Raw genomic sequence first — 18689 nt, forward strand, 5'->3', positions numbered from 1 at the left:
TTTAACTAGCTAACGTTAGCTGGCTGGCTCGTTAGCTAACTTTACTTGACGTGTGATTTTACACATTGTTTACCTAGCTAGGTTCATCGTTTACCTAGCTAGATACATGTCTTAAGCTAAAGTGTACATCACATGTTGAATATGGCCGGTGTCAGTAAACGTCTGCAAAGAAGCGTAATGAAATTGTTGCCAGCAGAGCTGGTTAGGCTGTTTTCATGTTATCCATAGGTAAACAAATCATTGGCCAGAGTGTGTAGACAAAGAAGAGCTCTTCACTAGATACCAACACATTCAAAGGCCAGTTTCTCAAAAGTGAGTTTACAAGTTGATCAACTTTCAAAGCAGAATTACTTTCCCAGTAAAAAGATAGTGATGTTAACAGTAGGTAAGAGATTTACCGCTGGTCCTCTCTCCCCGTTCTGACCACCTCGACCCTCCTCCCCCTGCAAACATCAGACACATAGATCTGTAAATCCCCCAACACACACACAAATCTTCAATACAACACGTAACTGTCAAAATTAGATACAATTGAAATTCAAACTCAAATGGTGATGTGATTTTACCCTGGGTCCTGGGTCTCCTCTCTCGCCCCTCAATCCTGGTACTCCCGCTCCAATCGCTCCCTAAAGAGGGGGATTTATGAGCATCAACATCATATTTGATAAGATATTATACAGTATAGAAGACGTGTTTATCTCGTTGTTAACTCACCTTATCCCCTTTGCCTCCAGCAGTGCCCGGTGAACCCTGGTAAGGAAAAAAAGGTATACTGATCATGAACACTTACATCACAAAAACGCAAACACACAAAGTCTTTCCCACTGGGCAAAGACGTCAGTTCAATGTCTAGCTTTGATTTACATGGTTGAGTTGTCAACTAACGTGAATTCAACAAAACATTTCACAATGTCATTGGATTTAGTTTAAAAGTTGGGTGAAAAAATATGAAATGCTGTTACATTAATGACTTTTTGCAAGTCCAATTAGTTTCCCACGTTGTTTCAAAGTCATCACATTGACTTCTTAGGTGGACATTACATGCAAATAACGAAGATTTAACCAGTTTCTGCCTAGTGGGTTCTGTCTCTCGCTCTCTCTCACACAGACACTCAATTAAGTCATCATGATGCAATCCTAAGTCCACTCACAGCTAGGCCAGGGGGTCCGGGAGGCCCAGGAGCTCCAGGGTTCCCTGCCTGACCAGTAAAGCCTTGGATACCCTGGAGATGAGACAACTTACAACATAAACATTCCACAAAGCAGGGCTAAAAAGACCACACCAGTCACCCATGTAATAACTATAGTATAGTGGCGATATAGGCACTCTCACCCTGGGTCCTAGAGGTCCTGGGGGTCCTGGAGTTCCGTTCTCTCCTCTCAGGCCAGCCAGACCAGGGGTCCCTGCTACGCCCTGGGCTCCTGGAGGGCCTGCTGGGCCCGGGAGACCTGTGTCCCCCTAAAACACAAACATACAGGGGTTCACATTCACTGTGGCAATGGTGTAGTTATGGAGATGTTTAGCTCAGGGAAGATGAGACTGAGAAGTCTGCATATGTTAATATGAACATAGCTACATAATTTATGTGATTTATGTGTTTATGAGAACATTTAGATGTATTGTCAAGTCCATGATACTAACATTTAACCCTTGAGGTCCCAGCTGACCAGGAGGCCCTGCCAGTCCGATGCCTCTCTCTCCCTGCAACACATTTCCTGTCAGTACTGTCACATGGTTAGCAGCCAGGGAAACACAGACACAGGGAATCAGCTGGTGATGTGTATTACTTTGTCTCCTTTAGGCCCTGCTGGTCCTCTGCCCCCCTGAGAGAGATAAAGTGGATGGAGAAGTTAGTAAGAGTGACATCTGTTAGATATGTGAAATATTTAATGTTACAAAATGTCAAAAGGTGACTCACATCTTCTCCAGGCTCCCCATTTTCACCAGCAGCTCCCTATTTCAACAAGATAGACACACACACAATAACTTCCCTGATCACTGTGTCTGTGAATGTTGAGTAACGTTGTGTGTTAAGTGACTTTACTCACCCTGTCCCCTTTGATGCCTGCAGGACCCTTGTCTCCCCTCTCACCCTAAAGGACAACCATTTCAGAAAAATTGCGTTTTAAAAATATATAATTAAGCCATCAATAAACACGTTCTTGTTATAATAATCTGTATAGTATAATGTGTGTAGTAAATGCCTGAATAATTGCTGAAATATGTTGATAATTGATTCAACCAATGAGACTCACCCGTAGCCCTGGCAGCCCGCTCTCTCCCACTGTCCCAGGTAAGGTCACACCAGGAGGTCCCTGAACCAATTTCAACCAATACACTTTAATTACATTAAACTATGTTCCCTCCTATTCTATTGCACCTAGTTCCTCACCTTAGTATTGCAATTCTGCTTTATTATCTTACTTTAAAGGGATAACGCAAGATTTTGGCAGTTAAGCCCCATGTTCCAGTAGACTTCACATCATTGCGCTAACACTAGTTAGCAATGGCTTGCAAAACTACCTTCAACTTCCTTCAAACTGCATGCAGGGACATAAAAATAGTATCCATGAGTTCATCTGACTCTGGTATTATGGCACTATTACTTTAAAGCAGGAGTGGGCACACTTTTTGGTTTGAGGGCCACACCGGGATTTCGAAATTCAAAGGTGGGCCACACAGATTTCAAATCAAATCAAATTCTATTTGTCACATGCGCCGAATACAATAGGTGTAGACCTTACAGTGAAATGCTTACTTACAAGCCCTTAACCAACAATGCAGTTTTAAGAAATAAATAAGTGTTAAGAAAGTATTTACTAAATAAACTGAAGTAAAATATAAATAAAAATGAAAAAAATGTAATAAATAATTAAAAGAGCAACAATAAAATAACAGTAACGAGGATATATATACAGAGGGTAACGGTACAGAGTCAATATGTCCTAGACTTTTTGTCCTAGACTTGGCACTCCGGTACCGCTTGCCATGCAGTAGTAGAGAGAACAGTCTATGACTGGAGTGGCTGGGGTCTTTGACAATTTTTAGGGCCTTCCTCTGACACCGCCTGGTGTAGAGGTCCTGTATGGCAGGCAGCTTAGCCCCAGTGATGTACTGGGCTGTGCGCACTACCCTCTGTAGTGCCTTGCGGTTGGAGGCCAAGCAATTGCCGTACCAGGCAGTGATGCAACCAGTCAGGATGTTCTCGATGTTGCAGCTGTAGAACCTTTTGAGGATCTGAGGACCCATGCCAAATCTTTTTAGCTTCCTGAGGGGGAATAGGCTTTGTCGTGCCCTCTTCACGACTGTCTTGGTGTGTTTGGACCATTCTAGTTTGTTGCTGATGTGGACACCAAGGAACTTGAAGCTCTCAGCCTGCTTCACTACAGCCCCGTTGATGAGTATGGGGGCGTGCTCGGTCCTACTTTTCCTTTAGTCCACAATCATCTCCTTAGTCTTGGTTACGTTGAGGGATAAGTTGTTATTCTGGAACAACCGGGCCAGGTCTCTGACCTCCTCCCTATAAGCTGTCTCGTCATTGTCGGTGATCTGGCCTACCACTGTTGTGTCGTCTGCAAACTTAATGATGGTGTTGGAGTCGTGCCTGGCCATGCAGTCGTGGGTGAACAGGGAGTACAGGAGGGGACTTAGCACGCACCCCTGAGGGGCTCCAGTGTTGAGGATCAGCGTGGCAGATGTGTTGCTACCTACCCTCACCACCTGGGGGCGGCCCGTCAGGAAGTCCAGGATCCAGTTACAGAGGGAGGTGTTTAGTCCCAGGATCCTTAGCTTAGTAATGAGCTTTGAGGGTACTATGGTGTTGAACGCTGAGCTGTAGTCAATGAATAGCATTCTCACTTAGGTGTTCCTTTTGTTCAGGTGGGAAAGGGCAGTGTGGAGTGCAATAGAGATTGCATCATCTGTGGATCTGTTTGGGCGGTATGCAAATTGGAGAGGGTCTCGGGTTTCTGGGATAATGGTGTTGATGTGAGCCATTACCAGCCTTTCAAAGCACTTCATGGCTACGGACAGGTCTGTAGTCATTTAGCCAGGTTGCCTTCGTGTTCTTGGGCACAGGGACTATGGTGGTCTGCTTGAAACATGTTGGTATTACAGACTCAATCAGGGACATGTTGACAGGGACATGTTGAAAATGTCAGTGAAGACACCTGCCAGTTGGTCAGCACATGCCCGGAGCACACGTCCTGGTAATCCGTCTGGCCCCGCAGCCTTGTGAATGTTGGCCTGTTTAAAGGTCTTACTCACATCGGCTACGGAGAGCGTGATCACACAGTCGTCCGGAACAGCTGATGCTCTCATGCATGCCTCAGTGTTGCTTGCCTCGAAGCGAGCAGAGAAGTGATTTAGCTAGTCTGGTAGGCTCGTGTCATTGGGCAGCTTGCGGCTGTGCCTCCCTTTGTAGTCTGTAATAGTTTGCAAGCCCTGCCACATAAGACGCACGTCGGAGCAGGTGTAGTACGATTCAATCTTAGCCCTGTATTGCTGCTTTACCTGTTTGATGGTTCGTCGGAGGGCATAGCGGGATTTCTCATAAGCTTCCGGGTTAGAGTCCCGCACCTTGAAAGCGGCAGCTCTACCCTTTAGCTCAGTACGAATGTTGCCTGTAATCCATGGCTTCTGGTTGGGGTATGTACGTACAGTCACTGTGGGGACGACGTCCTCGATGCACTTACTGATAAAGCCAGTGACTGATGTGGTGTACTCCTCAATGCCATCGGAAGAATCCCGGAACATGTTCCAGTCTGTGATAGCAAAACAGTCGTGTGGTTCAGCATTTGCTTCACCTGACCACTTTTTTATAGACCGAGTCACTGGTGCTTCCTGCTTTAATTTAATTTTTTTATTCTTGTAAGCAGGAATCAGGCGGATAGAATTGTGGTCAGATTTACCAAATGGAGGGCGAGGGAGAGCTTTGTACGCATCTCTGTGTATGGAGTACAGGTGATCTAGAATTGTTTTCCTTCTGGTTGCACATTTAACATGTTGATTGAAATTAGGTAGAACTAATTTAAGTTTCCCTGCATTAAAGTCTCCGGCCACTAGGAGTGCCGCCTCTGGGTGAGCGGTTTCCTGTTTGCTTATTTCCTTATACAGCTGACTGAGTGCGGTCTTAGTGCCAGCATCCGTCTGTGGTGGTAAATAAGCTGCCACGAAAAGTATAGCTGAAAACTTTCTAGGCAAATAGTGTGGTCTGCATTTTATCACAAGATACTCTTCTTCAGGCGAGCAAAATCTAGAGACTTACTTAGATTTCGTGCACCAGCTGTTGTTTGCAAATATGCACAGACCGCCCCCCCGTCTTACCGGAGTGTGCTGTTCTATCTTGCCGGTGCAGCGTGTATCCCGCTAGCTGAATATCCATGTCATCATTCAGCCACGATTCCGTGAAACATAAAATTATACAGTTTTTGATGTCCCGTTGGTAGGATATTCGTGATCGTACCTCGTCTAATTTATTGTCCAAAGATTGCACGTTGGCGAGTAATATTGACGGTAACGGCAGCTTTCCCACTCGCCTTCTGCGAATCCTTACGAGGCATCCCGCTCTGTGTCCTCTGTACCTGCGTCGCTTCCTCTTGCAAATAACTGGGTTGTTGGCCTTGTCGCATGTTCGGAGAATGTTCTGTGCGTCCTGCTTGTTGAAGAAAAAATCTTTGTCTAATCCGAGGTGAGTTATCGCTGTCCTGATATCCAGAAGCTTTTTTTTTGTCGTAAGTTTGCAGAAACATTATGTACAAAATAAGCCACAAATAATGCGGGGGAAAAATACATAATAGCAGAATTGGTTGGGCGCCTGTAAAACTGCTGCCATTTCTTTCAGCGCCATTTTCTCAGAAATGTTTACAATACATCTGTTTGTTGGCCTATGATTCAGTATAATTCAGTATTGTGATTCACTGATTCCGAGTTGTATCTATTGTGTCTCCATACACCAGTTAGACATGGTGAGTGAGGTTAGTCACCATGACTGGATGTTACCACGACTGGAAGAGTAACCATGACAATCACTCACCTGTGCTCCTTTCACACCAGGGGGTCCTGCTACAGCCTGTGATGGGGATATGTAGGGAGAACATGACGTGAAACTCACATATCTGGATTAGGTTGTTTGCAAATGCACTGAAGATGGACAGCAATAGTAAACGATTGAGGAAACTCCTACCCACTATGTTATGCAAAGAATCACTTTTTTATTGTGCTACTGCTTTGGCCTTTTGACCTTCATTAGAGCATCAGACCATGAACGGGAGTTTTAATTTGGTTTTCACACAAACTAGAGGAAGAGTTTAACAGATGTGCTGTCTATAAGTACAGTACATCTCGTCCCTTCAAAAGCTCTTATTTCTCAAGAACCGTAGTACATCCTGCTAAAGCTTCCGGGGGAATGATGTGAATATATATGTGTGTGTATATTTATGTGTGTGTGTCTATATGTGTGCATCCGTGCTCATATGCTTGAGCATTGGTGTGTCATTGTTTGTGTATCTGTACATGTGCCTCTGCCCTCCTATTCATGCCAATGATTTCCTCGTCTTTGAAATGGAGAGACGTTGGATAAAGAGGATGTGAGTCATGGCCATTTACAGTAAATAGAAGAGGGAATCATGTGCAGATAGAGCTTTTGAATAAAGCACTCAAGAGTCCAAAACATGTTCTAGAATATTGGACTGTTGGCTTTCATACTTTTCGATATTGCAGCGCAAGCTATTTTTCCAACTGTCACCACAATCAAATGAATAGGTGCTGAGTACATGGAGCCGCGTTGGTTGGGACTTTAGGGGAGGTGCTAGGTCAGGCTGTGCGTCCCCCGCGGACGGTAGTCTCACAATGGGCCGCCGGACTATCTAGGCTCTGCGGCTGTGGACTCTGAATTAGTCTGAAAGCTGCAATATGTAACTTTTTTGGCAACCAGACCAAATTCACATAGAAATATGTGTTATATATCTGTTATTCTCATTGAAAGCAAGTCTAAGAAGCGGTAGATCTGTTCCATGTGCTCTATTTCTATTCTTCCCGTTCTTCAGTTTAGTTTCTGCGCTTTTTACTTTCGGCTTCAAACAGCTGAAAATATAATATTTTGGGTTATGGAAAATATATTTCACAGCAGTTTAGATGGTACAATGATTCTCTACACTATACTTGTATGTTTGGCCACATAAACTGACATTACGTGAATTTTAGCATCCAGGAAATGGCGGAGCAATTTCTGCATTGTGCATCTTTAAGTACAGCTCAATTCAACCTCACGTCTCTTCCCTGATCCCTTCTCAACCCTCTGACTCACCTTTCCTGGGGGGCCACTGTCCCCCTGCTCCCCCTTCAACCCCGCAGACCCCATTGGTCCAGCGATACCCTGTAATAAAGATCCAACACAGCACTCTAAAAAACTTTTTCTAAGAAAAATCCACACTAAACCTGATGCAATCCTAACACATACTAGACACACAGTAGGATGTAGAGAGACAGATACCATACACAGTACACACCTGTTTCCCTGGCAACCCTGGTGTTCCCTCTTTTCCAGGTATCCCGTCTCTTCCTGGGACCCCTGGCTTGCCACCCTCCCCCTGTGGAGAGACACACTTAATGTCACCACCAGAACTGATGTTTGTGTGAATGGCTTGCTGTGTGTTAACCATGGCGATGATAGAGGTGTGTGTGTGTGTCGGCTCTACAGTACAGTATGTGAACTGTGAGTCCTACGGAGCTGCTGTACTCACTGTCTGCCCTGGTAGACCTGGAGGCCCAGATGGACCCTGGGAAGAGACGGTATCATTACAATACATGAAACAATATTAAACACACATTATTGTGTCAATGGCCTTTTTAATTACAGTAAGCTTAAAGGTAAAGGTGTGAGCATACGAGGAATCCCCAGCCCAATGGGAATGTACTACAACACCAGTTTAGCCAGTAAAACTATACAGTATGAGAGTTGGTTTATAGATGATTGATGCTGTGCCCTACCACAGCTCCAGGAGGCCCTGCAGGTCCAGGCACTCCCATGCTGCCTTCGGGACCAGGAGGCCCCTGTGGAACAGGAGGGTCAATTCAAATAGATTATTATGAAGCTCTGTGACTTTCATTGTGAAAAGTGGGTGAGTAGTTCTAAACACACTGAGGCAATAAACATCTAATAGGAATATACAGTAGTAACATAAAACATATAAGGCCAGTTTGTCAGACACAGATTAAGCCTAGTCCTGGACTAAAAAGCTCTCTCAATGGAGAATCTCTATTGATAACACTTTCTAGACTTGGACTAGCCTAAATCTCTGCCTGTGCCACGGATCCCTCCGGAACTGTCATTATGCACACCTGGTCTCTATTCCGGGGCGGCAGGGTAGCCTAGTGGTTAGAGCGTTGGACTAGTAACCGAAAAGGTTGCAAGTTCAAATCCCCGAGCTGACAAGGTACAAATCTGTCGTTCTGCCCCTGAACAGGCAGTTAACCCACTGTTCCTAGGCCGTCATTGAAAATAAGAATTGGTTCTTAACTGACTTGCCTAGTTAAATAAAGGTAAAGTTAAAAAAAAAAAAAAAAAATTCCCTGATTAGTAATTGTATAAGTGTGGCTTTGGTTCACCATTGACTTGTCAATTATTGTTCTGTTGTCCGTGTGAGTACCTGTGCTATGTTGTTTTGGCTTTCGTACCACGCGTATTGTGCAGATGATTACGGGTCTCGTCCCGTGTGATAATCATTGCGTGCGTGTGTTATTTATTCGAGGTACTCTTCGCTCTTTTGTTTGGGTTTCAACCTTGTGTTTTGTATAGTGTTTGTTTGGTCTTCGTCCCCGTGCCTTTACACGGCACGCTGTGATTTGGCTAAATAAAAACCCCTATTACGCATTCCTGCGCCTGTCTCCCAACCATTTATGCCATCGTGACAGCCTGGGAAACTGGCCCATAATGTACAACACAACATTTATCATATAAAGTTCTCACCTGAACGCCAACCCCAGGCACTCCTTGATTACCCTGTCAGAGATCAAAACACATTCTCAGAACAACAAAGATATGAAATGGACCATTCCAGTGCTGTAATACTAAGCTACTGTAGACCAAAAAATATCAACACTACTAAATGCATCAGCAATACCCCCACAGAGCTGGAACTAAGAATGAATAATACTGTAGGTCTATGACGGAAGAAGTTCTCACCTTTACCCCTGACGGACCTGGAGGTCCATTGGTACCGATCGGACCCTACAATTACAAAAGAGATAGCATCCGTATAAGTACAGCGCTGTGTGTGTGTGTGCACACGCGCATGTCGGATATTAAAATATCATACTTACAGTTGGCCCTCTAATTCCAGGTTCTCCAGGGTTTCCCTGCAAACAAGAGATAAGAGCATGCTGGATTCACATGCCCAAGACATAACACACACACAGAGAACACATGCATGATACGACACACAAACAGCAAATTCTCCAGTGTTAAATCAACACTGAAAGTGTTAAATTAACACACTACTTAGTGTAAAGCCTTATTTTCATTTTTCCCAGAGTGCCTTGCCTTTCTGGTGAATTGTAGAGTTATCACCCATGACTGCATTTGTTAGTGACAGAGATATGGTTGTTGCAGAATTATTATTTTGTCCTGTTGCCTTGACCAAGTGAGATCCTAAGCAAGTATGTCATCATTAAAATGTAATTACTCACACAATAAGGCCTTATTTTGAGGGCTTTGTTTACCCTAATATAGTGGCCTGAAACCCATGGTTTTCAGGCATGCAAGTCACATTGTGCTGGCTTGCAAAGTGAAGTGTAATTCCTATAGGAATCCAGCCAGAGTGGGGATACCCAACAATTAAACATTTTATTCACCCCGCCCTAACCTGCATTCAGAACGAATGCCTGTTGGGAAGTCTAAAATTTTGGACTACCTAAACCATCTAAACTGGAACAACCATTTCAGTAACGGGTGCAATAAGTCCAATTAACAGATTGGATTACTTTAGATTTGTTTATATTTCAGTAGCATAAGATTAATTCATCGATGCAAAATCATAGATATTGAAACAAACTATTCTAAAAAGCAACCTGCAATAGAGCATGCTGGGATATATGATAATGATGGGTGTGGTTTTGTTTTAACACTGGTTATTAACACCAATACTGGGGTTATTTTACACCAATGAGTGTTAATTTAACAATTGAATCAACACTAGAAATGTTACACTGAAAAATCAACACAAGGTTAACACTGGCCAATTTGCTGTGCATACACACAGTATATTGTACATACATGTAGGCTTTGTACAGACATACTTGCCTAGTTAAATAAAGGTTAAAAATAAAAAATAAATAGAAAAATACACATTTCATACATGAACATCAAAGAAAAAGTGTTCACACACAAACAAATACACAACTGCATACACACACAATACACAAAGACACACACATAGTATACAATGTACAAACAGTGCTTTGGGAGGGCTGAGAAGCAGACAACAGAGCAGGTGAAGCCACATGCACAGAAAGCTAGCACAAAACGCACAGATAGCTATGACACTAAGCAAAATGCATCTGTTACAATTCTGACGGGGCAGGTAATCCATCTCAGTATTCACAACCCTACTGTGTCCAATTGATCTTGGTTAGTGTATGTGGCATATGTGTTACAAACGTGTGGTGTTTAATACATAAAACATTCCAGCCATCAGTGGTACTCTGGGAACAGGTGGTTCAGATTAATATTTCATGAGTTTTCTATCAAGGCCCAACTCTAGTCTCAGACCCCTGGGAGATGGGCCCTAATACAAATTAAAGAAAATGAAAGTGGAGACATGAATGCAGAGGATGGCGCGGCGGAGGACTCTGTGACTGTGTGTGCATGTTGATACTGATGACACTAGCGTCCCATGACAATACTCCCCTCTCTCCAAACCCCTCTGCTGCAGTGCGGTGGAAACTGGTACCGTCACAGCCTCCTTGGGTCGTGCTTGTACCTGTTACGTTCATGTTTTAAGTATCCCTATACTTCTGTTATTACGGGGCTATCACTAAGTCAAAAAGGAGTTCGTTGATGGACCTGGCCTTGAGTGTAATGGCTACTTGTAGTGTGTTCATATAGTATAGTAAACTTTGTTAAACTGGAACCTTGTCGTTGTGTCATTTCGAGTTAACATTGGTAGCAGAGGATGGCTTTTAACTACAATGTGCCACCTCGCTTCGACGAGAAGAGGTCGTACGAAAGTTGGAAAAATGAACTGGGAATCTGGACACTCGTTACTAATCTGGACGCGAAAAAGCAAGCACTTGCGGTGGTATTATCGCTCGAGGGAAGAGCGAGAGATACAGCACTGGAAATATCCGTTGAGGATCTGAACAAGGATGACGGTATGGGAACTTTGATCACAGCACTGGATTCTGTATTTCTTAAAGAAGAGAAAGACCGTGCCTACGAGGCATATTCAAACTTTGACAGTGTTACGAGAGATATTTCGGTTGCAATGACGGACTACATCATTGATTTCGAACAGAGGTACAATAGAATGCGCAAGTACGACATGGTTCTCCCAGATGCAGTGTTAGCGTTCAAGTTGCTAGATACTGCCCGTCTAGATGGTAGGGAGAAACAGTTGGCTTTGACTGCTTGTTCTGTGCTGACTTTTGCAAATATGAAGTCGGCACTCAAAATAATATTTCGTGAAAAGACGTCTGTCGCGCCAATAACAGATGGAATGCAAGTGAGTGACGCAGCATATTACACCGAGCAGCACAGAAAAGGCGCCAAAAAGTCACGTTCTCAAGACAACCAGAAGAGGGCGCCATTTCCCGGCACAAATCCACTGGACAAATATGGAAGGAGATCGAAATGTGCTATTTGTCAAAGCACTTACCATTGGGTTAAAGACTGTCCTAATAAAAATGAACAAGTTAAACTAACAGAGGAAAATGTAAACACAGAGGTAGAGCAGTGTAACATTACACTGTTTTCAAATGAATCTGATACTGAGATTTTTATAGTTGAATCCTTAGGATCTGCTGTGATTGATACTGCATGCACACGGACAGTGTGTGGTGAAAAATGGCTTGATAGCTATGTCAGTGAACTAAATATGAAGGAAGTACAAAATATGATTGACACACCAAGCAACAGAGCTTTCAAATTTGGAGATGGGAGAATTGTCCATTCTACCAAGAGAGTTAAGATACCAGCAAAAATTGGTCAGACTAAGTGTCACATTGAAACAGAGGTGGTCCCTACAGATATCCCCTTACTATTAAGCAAAGCTTCACTCAAGAAGGCAGGGGCTGTACTAGACATAAAAAATGACAAGGCAGTGATGTTTAAACAACCAGTGACTCTTGAACTTACTACCTCAGGCCACTATTGTGTAAACATTTTGGACAAAGACATCACACAGAGTCCATGCAAAAATGAGATTCTGACTGACACGAAGCACATGGAGATTCTGACAGTCACAGAGAACACAAAAGAAAAACACAAAGTATTGTTAAAGCTTCACAAACAGTTTGGACATGCTACAGTTGACAGACTTCAGAAGTTACTCAGGAGTGCAGAGAATAATGATGATGTGAGTATTTCCATTCTACAGCAGATAGTTAAGAATTGTGAGACATGTCAAAAATACAGCAAACCTAAGCCCAGACCAGCTGTTGGTTTGCCACTGGCTTCCATGTACAATGAAACAGTGGCTGTAGATCTACATGAGTTAGGACCAAGTGTGTGGTACCTTCACATAATTGACCAATTCACACGCTTTAGTGCTGGAAGCATTGTGAATACAAAGAAACCCAGTGAAATCGTCAAGCACTTCATTCATTCCTGGATATGTGTGCATGGCCCGCCACAGAAATTGTAGTGACAATGGAGGAGAATTCAATAATAATGAAATAAGAGAAATGGCAGAGAACTTCAACATGGAAGTAAAGACAACTGCTGCATACAGTCCATGGAGCAATGGACTTCTGGAGAGACACAATCAAACACTCACAGAGATCATGCTGAAAGTGAAGCAAGACAATGGATGTGACTGGAACACAGCTCTAGATTGGGGTTTGATGGCAAAAAACTCAATGCACAATGTTCATGGTTACAGCCCATATCAACTAGTGTTCGGGCAGAACCCTAATCTTCCCTCAGTACTGGTTGACAAGCCACCAGCACTAGAAGGGACCAGTGTGAGTGCATGGGTGGGACAGCACCTTTCAGCACTACATGCAGCGAGAAAAGCATTCACTGAAGCAGAGTGCTCCGAAAGAATTCGCAGGGCTCTGCGGAAACAGCTTCGACCCACCGATGAGAAGTACGAGACTGGAAACAGAGTGTACTACAAACGAGTTGACTGTCAAGAGTGGAAAGGACCGGGAGTAGTCATTGGCCAAGATGGTGTGGTGATATTTGTGAGACACGGAGGCATCTTTGTCAGGGTGCATCACTCAAGATTGCGGAAAGTAAATGATCAACAAGATAGAGGGGCTGTTGCTGAGAATCAGTCTCCTAATGAAAATGACAAAAAGGACACAGTAACAGACACAAACCTACCAGATGTCGCATCCAATGATATGGACACTGAAACTGACACAGGAAATGGAGCAGAGACCTTCAACCATGCCGCAGGTAATACTTCAAATGAGCGTTCAAATGAGGAAAACATTCAACAACAGGCACATGTGTTAAGAGAACATGGTTGTTCCAATCTGAAAACTGGACAAACTGTTAAATACATGGACAGAGAAAGTGGTATTCCACACACAGCAACCGTCATTGGACGAGCAGGAAAAGCCAAAGGTAAACACCAGAACTGGTACAACTTGCAGTATTCTGAACCAGCTACACTTTCTGGTACAACAGGGTCAGCTGACCTGTCACTTGTAGATAATCTCAGAATTGAACCAATGGAAAATCGAGAAAAACAGAATGACATTCAAAATGATGATGTACTTGAAACAAAGGACGTGTCATTTGACTCAGCTAAGCTAGATGAGCTCAGTAATTGGAGAAAAAATTTAGTGTTTGAGGAAGTCAAAGACATTGGTCAAAAATATGTCTCAACAAGGTGGGTGTGTATCCTTAAAGAATCCTTAACTGGAATAGTGCCTAAAGCACGTCTAGTGGCTAGAGGTTTTGAGGAGCTGGCTGCTAAAGAACTCCCAAAAGACTCACCAACATGCGCCTCAGAGTCACTCAGATTGCTGATGTCAGTGATCTGCCAGAAAAAATGGAAACTTAATTCCATAGACATCAAATCTGCATTTTTGCAGGGAACAGAGCTGTCAAGGGACATTCACATCCGACCTCCACCCGAAGCTAAAAGCGAAGGAACACTGTGGAAACTAAAAAAGTGTGTGTATGGACTGGCAGATGCATCACTCTACTGGTACAACAAAGTCAAGGCAACAATGCTGAATACAGGTGGAAAAATGTCACAAGTGGACCCTGCAGTCTTCTATTGGCTTGATCAAGACTGCAATGTGACTGGAGTACTTGCCTGTCATGTTGATGACTTTATCTGGGGTGGCTCATAGACCTTTGCTACAACTGTGATTCCAAACCTCAAAGCTGTTTTCCAGGTCGGCCGTGAAGAGCATGATAATTTTTGTTATGTTGGCATAGAGTTTATTACAGTTGATGGAACAATACTGATGCAACAGGAGAGCTATATCAAGAATCTTCAACCCATTCACATGGATTCTTCAAGAGCCGTACAAAGGAATTCCCCTCTATGTGGAATTGAAGCTGATCAATTGAGGTCGAAGATAGGTCAAATTCTATGGGTTGCTAGACAGAGTAGACCTGATGTAATGTTTGATGTTTGCAACTTGGCATCTAACACAAAACACGCCACTGTACAAACCATTCATGAGGCAAACAAAGTTGTTCGTAAACTGAAATCACAACAAGTGACTTTAAAGTTTCAGCATGTTGGAAAAGATGACTCTTTGAAACTAGTTGTCTTCAGTGATGCTTCGCTAGGGAACCTTACAGATGGAGGCACACAAGGTGGACATCTAATCGTGTTAATGGGTGAAGGAGGAAGATTCTCACCTATCTGTTGGCAGTCAAAAAGGATCAGAAGGGTTGTCCGAAGCACACTTGCTGGAGAAACACTTGCTCTTGCGGATGGAATTGACAATGCGATCTTTCTTGCAACTCTGTTCTCAGAGCTTACCACTGGTGAGACAAAACGGCACATTCTACCTGTAGTTTGTGTCACTGACAACTACTCATTAGTTGATGCTGTGAAGTCAACCAAGTCTGTCACAGAGAAAAGACTTCGTCTTGAGATTAGCAGCATCAAGGAACTTATTCAAGCACAGAGAATCCAGCGGATTCTGTGGTCGACCACAAAGGAACAGCTTGCTGACTGTCTGACTAAAAAAGGAGCATCCAGTCTTGTGCTCCTACAGGCTCTCAGTAATGGAAAGTGGCAGCTTGAGTAATACAAATAAAAACTGTCACACAACCCATTTGAAATGGGGATCTTGAATAATACTTGGACCTTTAATTATGTTGTTGATGTTTTATTTGTCTTTAAAGAAAAGGGGGAGATTGTTACGTTCATGTTTTAAGTATCCCTATACTTCTGTTATTACGGGGCTATCACTGAGTCAAGAGTGCGCCTGCGCATGAAAGGAGTTCGTTGATGGACCTGGCCTTGAGTGTAATGGCTACTTGTAGTGTGTTCATATAGTATAGTAAACTTTGTTAAACTGGAACCTTGTTGTTGTGTCATTTCGAGTTAACAGTACCCCTCCACCCGAATCATGTACCCCCCCAGCCCCCATTTCCCTGGTCACAAGCATGCCAGCCAGCAGCACAGAAAACCTACCGGTCTGCCCAGCACTCCGGGGAACCCAGGCAGGCCCTAGAGTCAGAGAGGGAGGAGAGGAAGAAGGAGAGGGGGAGAAGAAGAAAGGAAATAGTAGGATAGTAGGACACAAGGGTAATTGGAAGTGTTGAAAAGAGAGGGAGGGACAGAAAGGGTGTAAAATAGATCAAAATTAGACAGATTGAAGGGGGGAGGTAAGAAGAAAATGGAGGTGTTGTTAGAAGCAGAGCTGCAAAAGGTTACAGTCTAAAGGTTCTACGTAGCCTCAGCCCAAAGGAAACAGATATATCAGCTCCATCAGCGGCCTAGCACTGGCAGCCAATCCACAGGCTTTCCTACCGGGGCCAGCCCTAAAGGAGGCTGCATGGCTGGGTTACTGTTACTCACTGAACGGCCTTGAGGACCTGCTGGCCCTTGTGGACCCTGCTTCGAAACATTGTGGGATGAAACAAGAAGCGTGAGTTATCTTATCATCTCATCTCTCCCCCTCCACACCTCCAAATCTCTTTCTCCTTCTACCCATCTCTATCCTCCTCATGTTATGACTACTAGGGCCCTGAGTTCTTACAGACCAGGAGAAACTCTGGGCCCTAGTTAGTCATGGCTGATTACACAACAACATCAATGCTTCAGATACTCACCTACTGTATGGTTGGACATGTTATGATCACTGGAACTCAAACACAACATTATCTGCTTAACTATATACTGTAGTGCAGCCATTCTATTGAAGACCTGAAAACTGTGTAACTCCAGTTTGTCCTTTGATGTCTGGGATCTGTCTCCTGGAAGCTGTCTCTTTGAAAACAGATGAGTGCACAGTACGCACCTGCATAATGCATCCATGCAGTCATATCTAATATCATATATCAACAAAGAAGCACCACAGTATATCACTGTATAATTGTATGGTTATTGATATCAATTAAAATAAAAGCCTGATACAGACTTTATCTGAAAATGTATTAGGTAGGCTAGCTACAGTAACCTTACCATACGATTACAATATTATCATTATTTTAATCTTCCCTTCAACCCCACCCCTCCTCCTCTCACCGGCTTCCCATCCTGTCCCGGTTTGCCAGGTTCTCCTGCTGCCCCCTGAAATAAATCAAAACACAACCTGGTTACTACTAGCTACGACTACAACACTGTCTTCACAACCTCCTCTGCACCATAATCACACAATGATGAGGGTAATACAACCTGGTATCAGGTAGTGCCAACTGTTAACCCATATGGTTAGAGCCAGTCACATCTCATCTCACAGCGTAGCACAGAGGTGTCAAAGTCCTTTTCACCAAGGGGTGCACATTGAATCAGATGGCGGGCCAGAAATGGCCCCCGGGCTGCATGTTTAACACCTCAGTTGTAGATGAGATGAGGGATAGCCACTTATTGTAAAGCACACAGTCACCTGAAAACCATCGCGTCCCTGTTCTCCAGATGGACCCCGATCACCTTTATCTCCACGGAGCCCTGCAATACCCTGTAACACACACACACACACACACACACACACACACACACACACACACACACACACACACACACACACACACACACACACACACACACACACACACACACACACACACACACACACACACACAGCTGATTAAACACAGGGACCCACATCAGGCTGCATGATGAAGTACTGTAATATTTTGAGTGAGGTGTTCTGACCCTGTCGCCTTTGGATCCCTGTGGCCCTGAGGCACCAGGCTCTCCCTTCTGTCCTGTGACCCCAGGGAGGCCCCTTGCTCCGGGGAGTCCAGCTTCACCCGCTACTGCAGCAGCACCCTTAAACACACACACACACACACACCCCAATAAACACACTGCACCCAGTAACCTCTGGATAAACTATGATATGTTTACTGTAATGACGACTTATTAGAAAAGTAGTCTGTACAGGTCACCTTTGGTCCAGGAGGTCCCACTGAGCCACCTAGACCGTTTTTCCCCTGGAGATGAGAACAGTCATGCTCTGGTCAACATACATACAGTATATACAGTACATTAAATTATGATTATTGTGGTGAGGAATATACTCACAGCCTCTCCTTTGTCACCCTTCTCTCCTCTCTCCCCCTGGAAGTCAAAGTGGTATCACATGACACATCTCTAATCCACATGATCTTCCTCTTTTTTATTTCCTCCTTTCATATTCCTCTCCCTCTCTCTCTCCTTAAACCACTCCTTCCTCCACCTCACCTTATCTCCAGGTCGTCCAGCCTCTCCCAGTTCTCCGGCTCTCCCTGGTACTCCAGGTATTCCAGGTTTTCCTGGCTCTCCAGCCTGTCCCGTGGGTCCCACTGGGCCCTTCTCTCCAATGGCCCTCCCTGTGGGTCCTGTGGCCCCTACAGGCCCCCGTTCCCCCTGCTCTCCCTTCACACCCCTCTCCCCAGACAGCCCGCGGGCACCCTGACATGGAAATGAGTAAAGACATTACTTACACATACTGTTCTAGAAATCATAATTGTTTTCAAAATCCATGCAGTCATACAGAGAATCACTTTTAGAGTAAGCAGAGAGTTATGCATTACATCATGGGTCAAATAAACACACTAACACCATGTTTGAGTTCACTCTACTACACCATTTGCGTGGGGTCTTGATATAATCTCTTTGTTCCCCACACTGCTCCCAAATTGGGGACCGCTCACTCACATCTATCCCTGCTGGTCCTCTCTGCCCGGTCTCTCCCTTGTCTCCTCTCTGGCCCTTCTCAGCCTTCTCCAGCACACTCTTGCCCGGCACATTGCTGTTATCCACAAGCACCTTCAGGTCCTGCATCTACAGACAGGACAGTACAGGGACAGAAAGGTCGTATTCATCAGGCACCAAACTGAAAC

General features: G+C 44.1%; 1 protein-coding gene across 2 annotated transcripts in view; it reads right to left on the reverse strand.

Annotated features, from left to right (window-relative positions):
- The window catches only part of LOC139542688 (collagen alpha-1(VII) chain-like), a 100718-nt gene that overhangs the window by 9570 nt on the left and 72459 nt on the right, over window positions 1–18689 (reverse strand). Inside the window, exons 75-100 of one of the 2 annotated variants that reach the window (XM_071348440.1) lie at window positions 18505–18630; window positions 18049–18258; window positions 17890–17925; window positions 17754–17798; window positions 17518–17634; window positions 17249–17320; window positions 16888–16932; window positions 15832–15867; window positions 9323–9358; window positions 9186–9230; window positions 8970–9002; window positions 7991–8053; window positions 7744–7779; window positions 7510–7590; window positions 7308–7376; window positions 6036–6071; window positions 2257–2316; window positions 2050–2094; window positions 1920–1955; window positions 1789–1824; window positions 1643–1702; window positions 1334–1459; window positions 1152–1223; window positions 715–750; window positions 567–626; window positions 399–443 (exon numbers count right to left, since the gene is read on the reverse strand). In XM_071348440.1, the coding sequence (XP_071204541.1) occupies window positions 399–443; window positions 567–626; window positions 715–750; window positions 1152–1223; window positions 1334–1459; window positions 1643–1702; window positions 1789–1824; window positions 1920–1955; window positions 2050–2094; window positions 2257–2316; window positions 6036–6071; window positions 7308–7376; window positions 7510–7590; window positions 7744–7779; window positions 7991–8053; window positions 8970–9002; window positions 9186–9230; window positions 9323–9358; window positions 15832–15867; window positions 16888–16932; window positions 17249–17320; window positions 17518–17634; window positions 17754–17798; window positions 17890–17925; window positions 18049–18258; window positions 18505–18630 (1662 nt within the window). Of the gene's footprint in view, window positions 1–398; window positions 444–566; window positions 627–714; window positions 751–1151; window positions 1224–1333; window positions 1460–1642; window positions 1703–1788; window positions 1825–1919; window positions 1956–2049; window positions 2095–2256; window positions 2317–6035; window positions 6072–7307; window positions 7377–7509; window positions 7591–7743; window positions 7780–7990; window positions 8054–8969; window positions 9003–9185; window positions 9231–9322; window positions 9359–15831; window positions 15868–16218; window positions 16255–16887; window positions 16933–17248; window positions 17321–17517; window positions 17635–17753; window positions 17799–17889; window positions 17926–18048; window positions 18259–18504; window positions 18631–18689 lie in introns of both variants that reach the window. The other variant, XM_071348450.1, reaches the window with a different exon arrangement.

Source organism: Salvelinus alpinus, chromosome 2 (genome assembly GCF_045679555.1).
Source record: "Salvelinus alpinus chromosome 2, SLU_Salpinus.1, whole genome shotgun sequence".
Classification (NCBI taxonomy): Eukaryota; Metazoa; Chordata; class Actinopteri; order Salmoniformes; family Salmonidae; genus Salvelinus; species Salvelinus alpinus.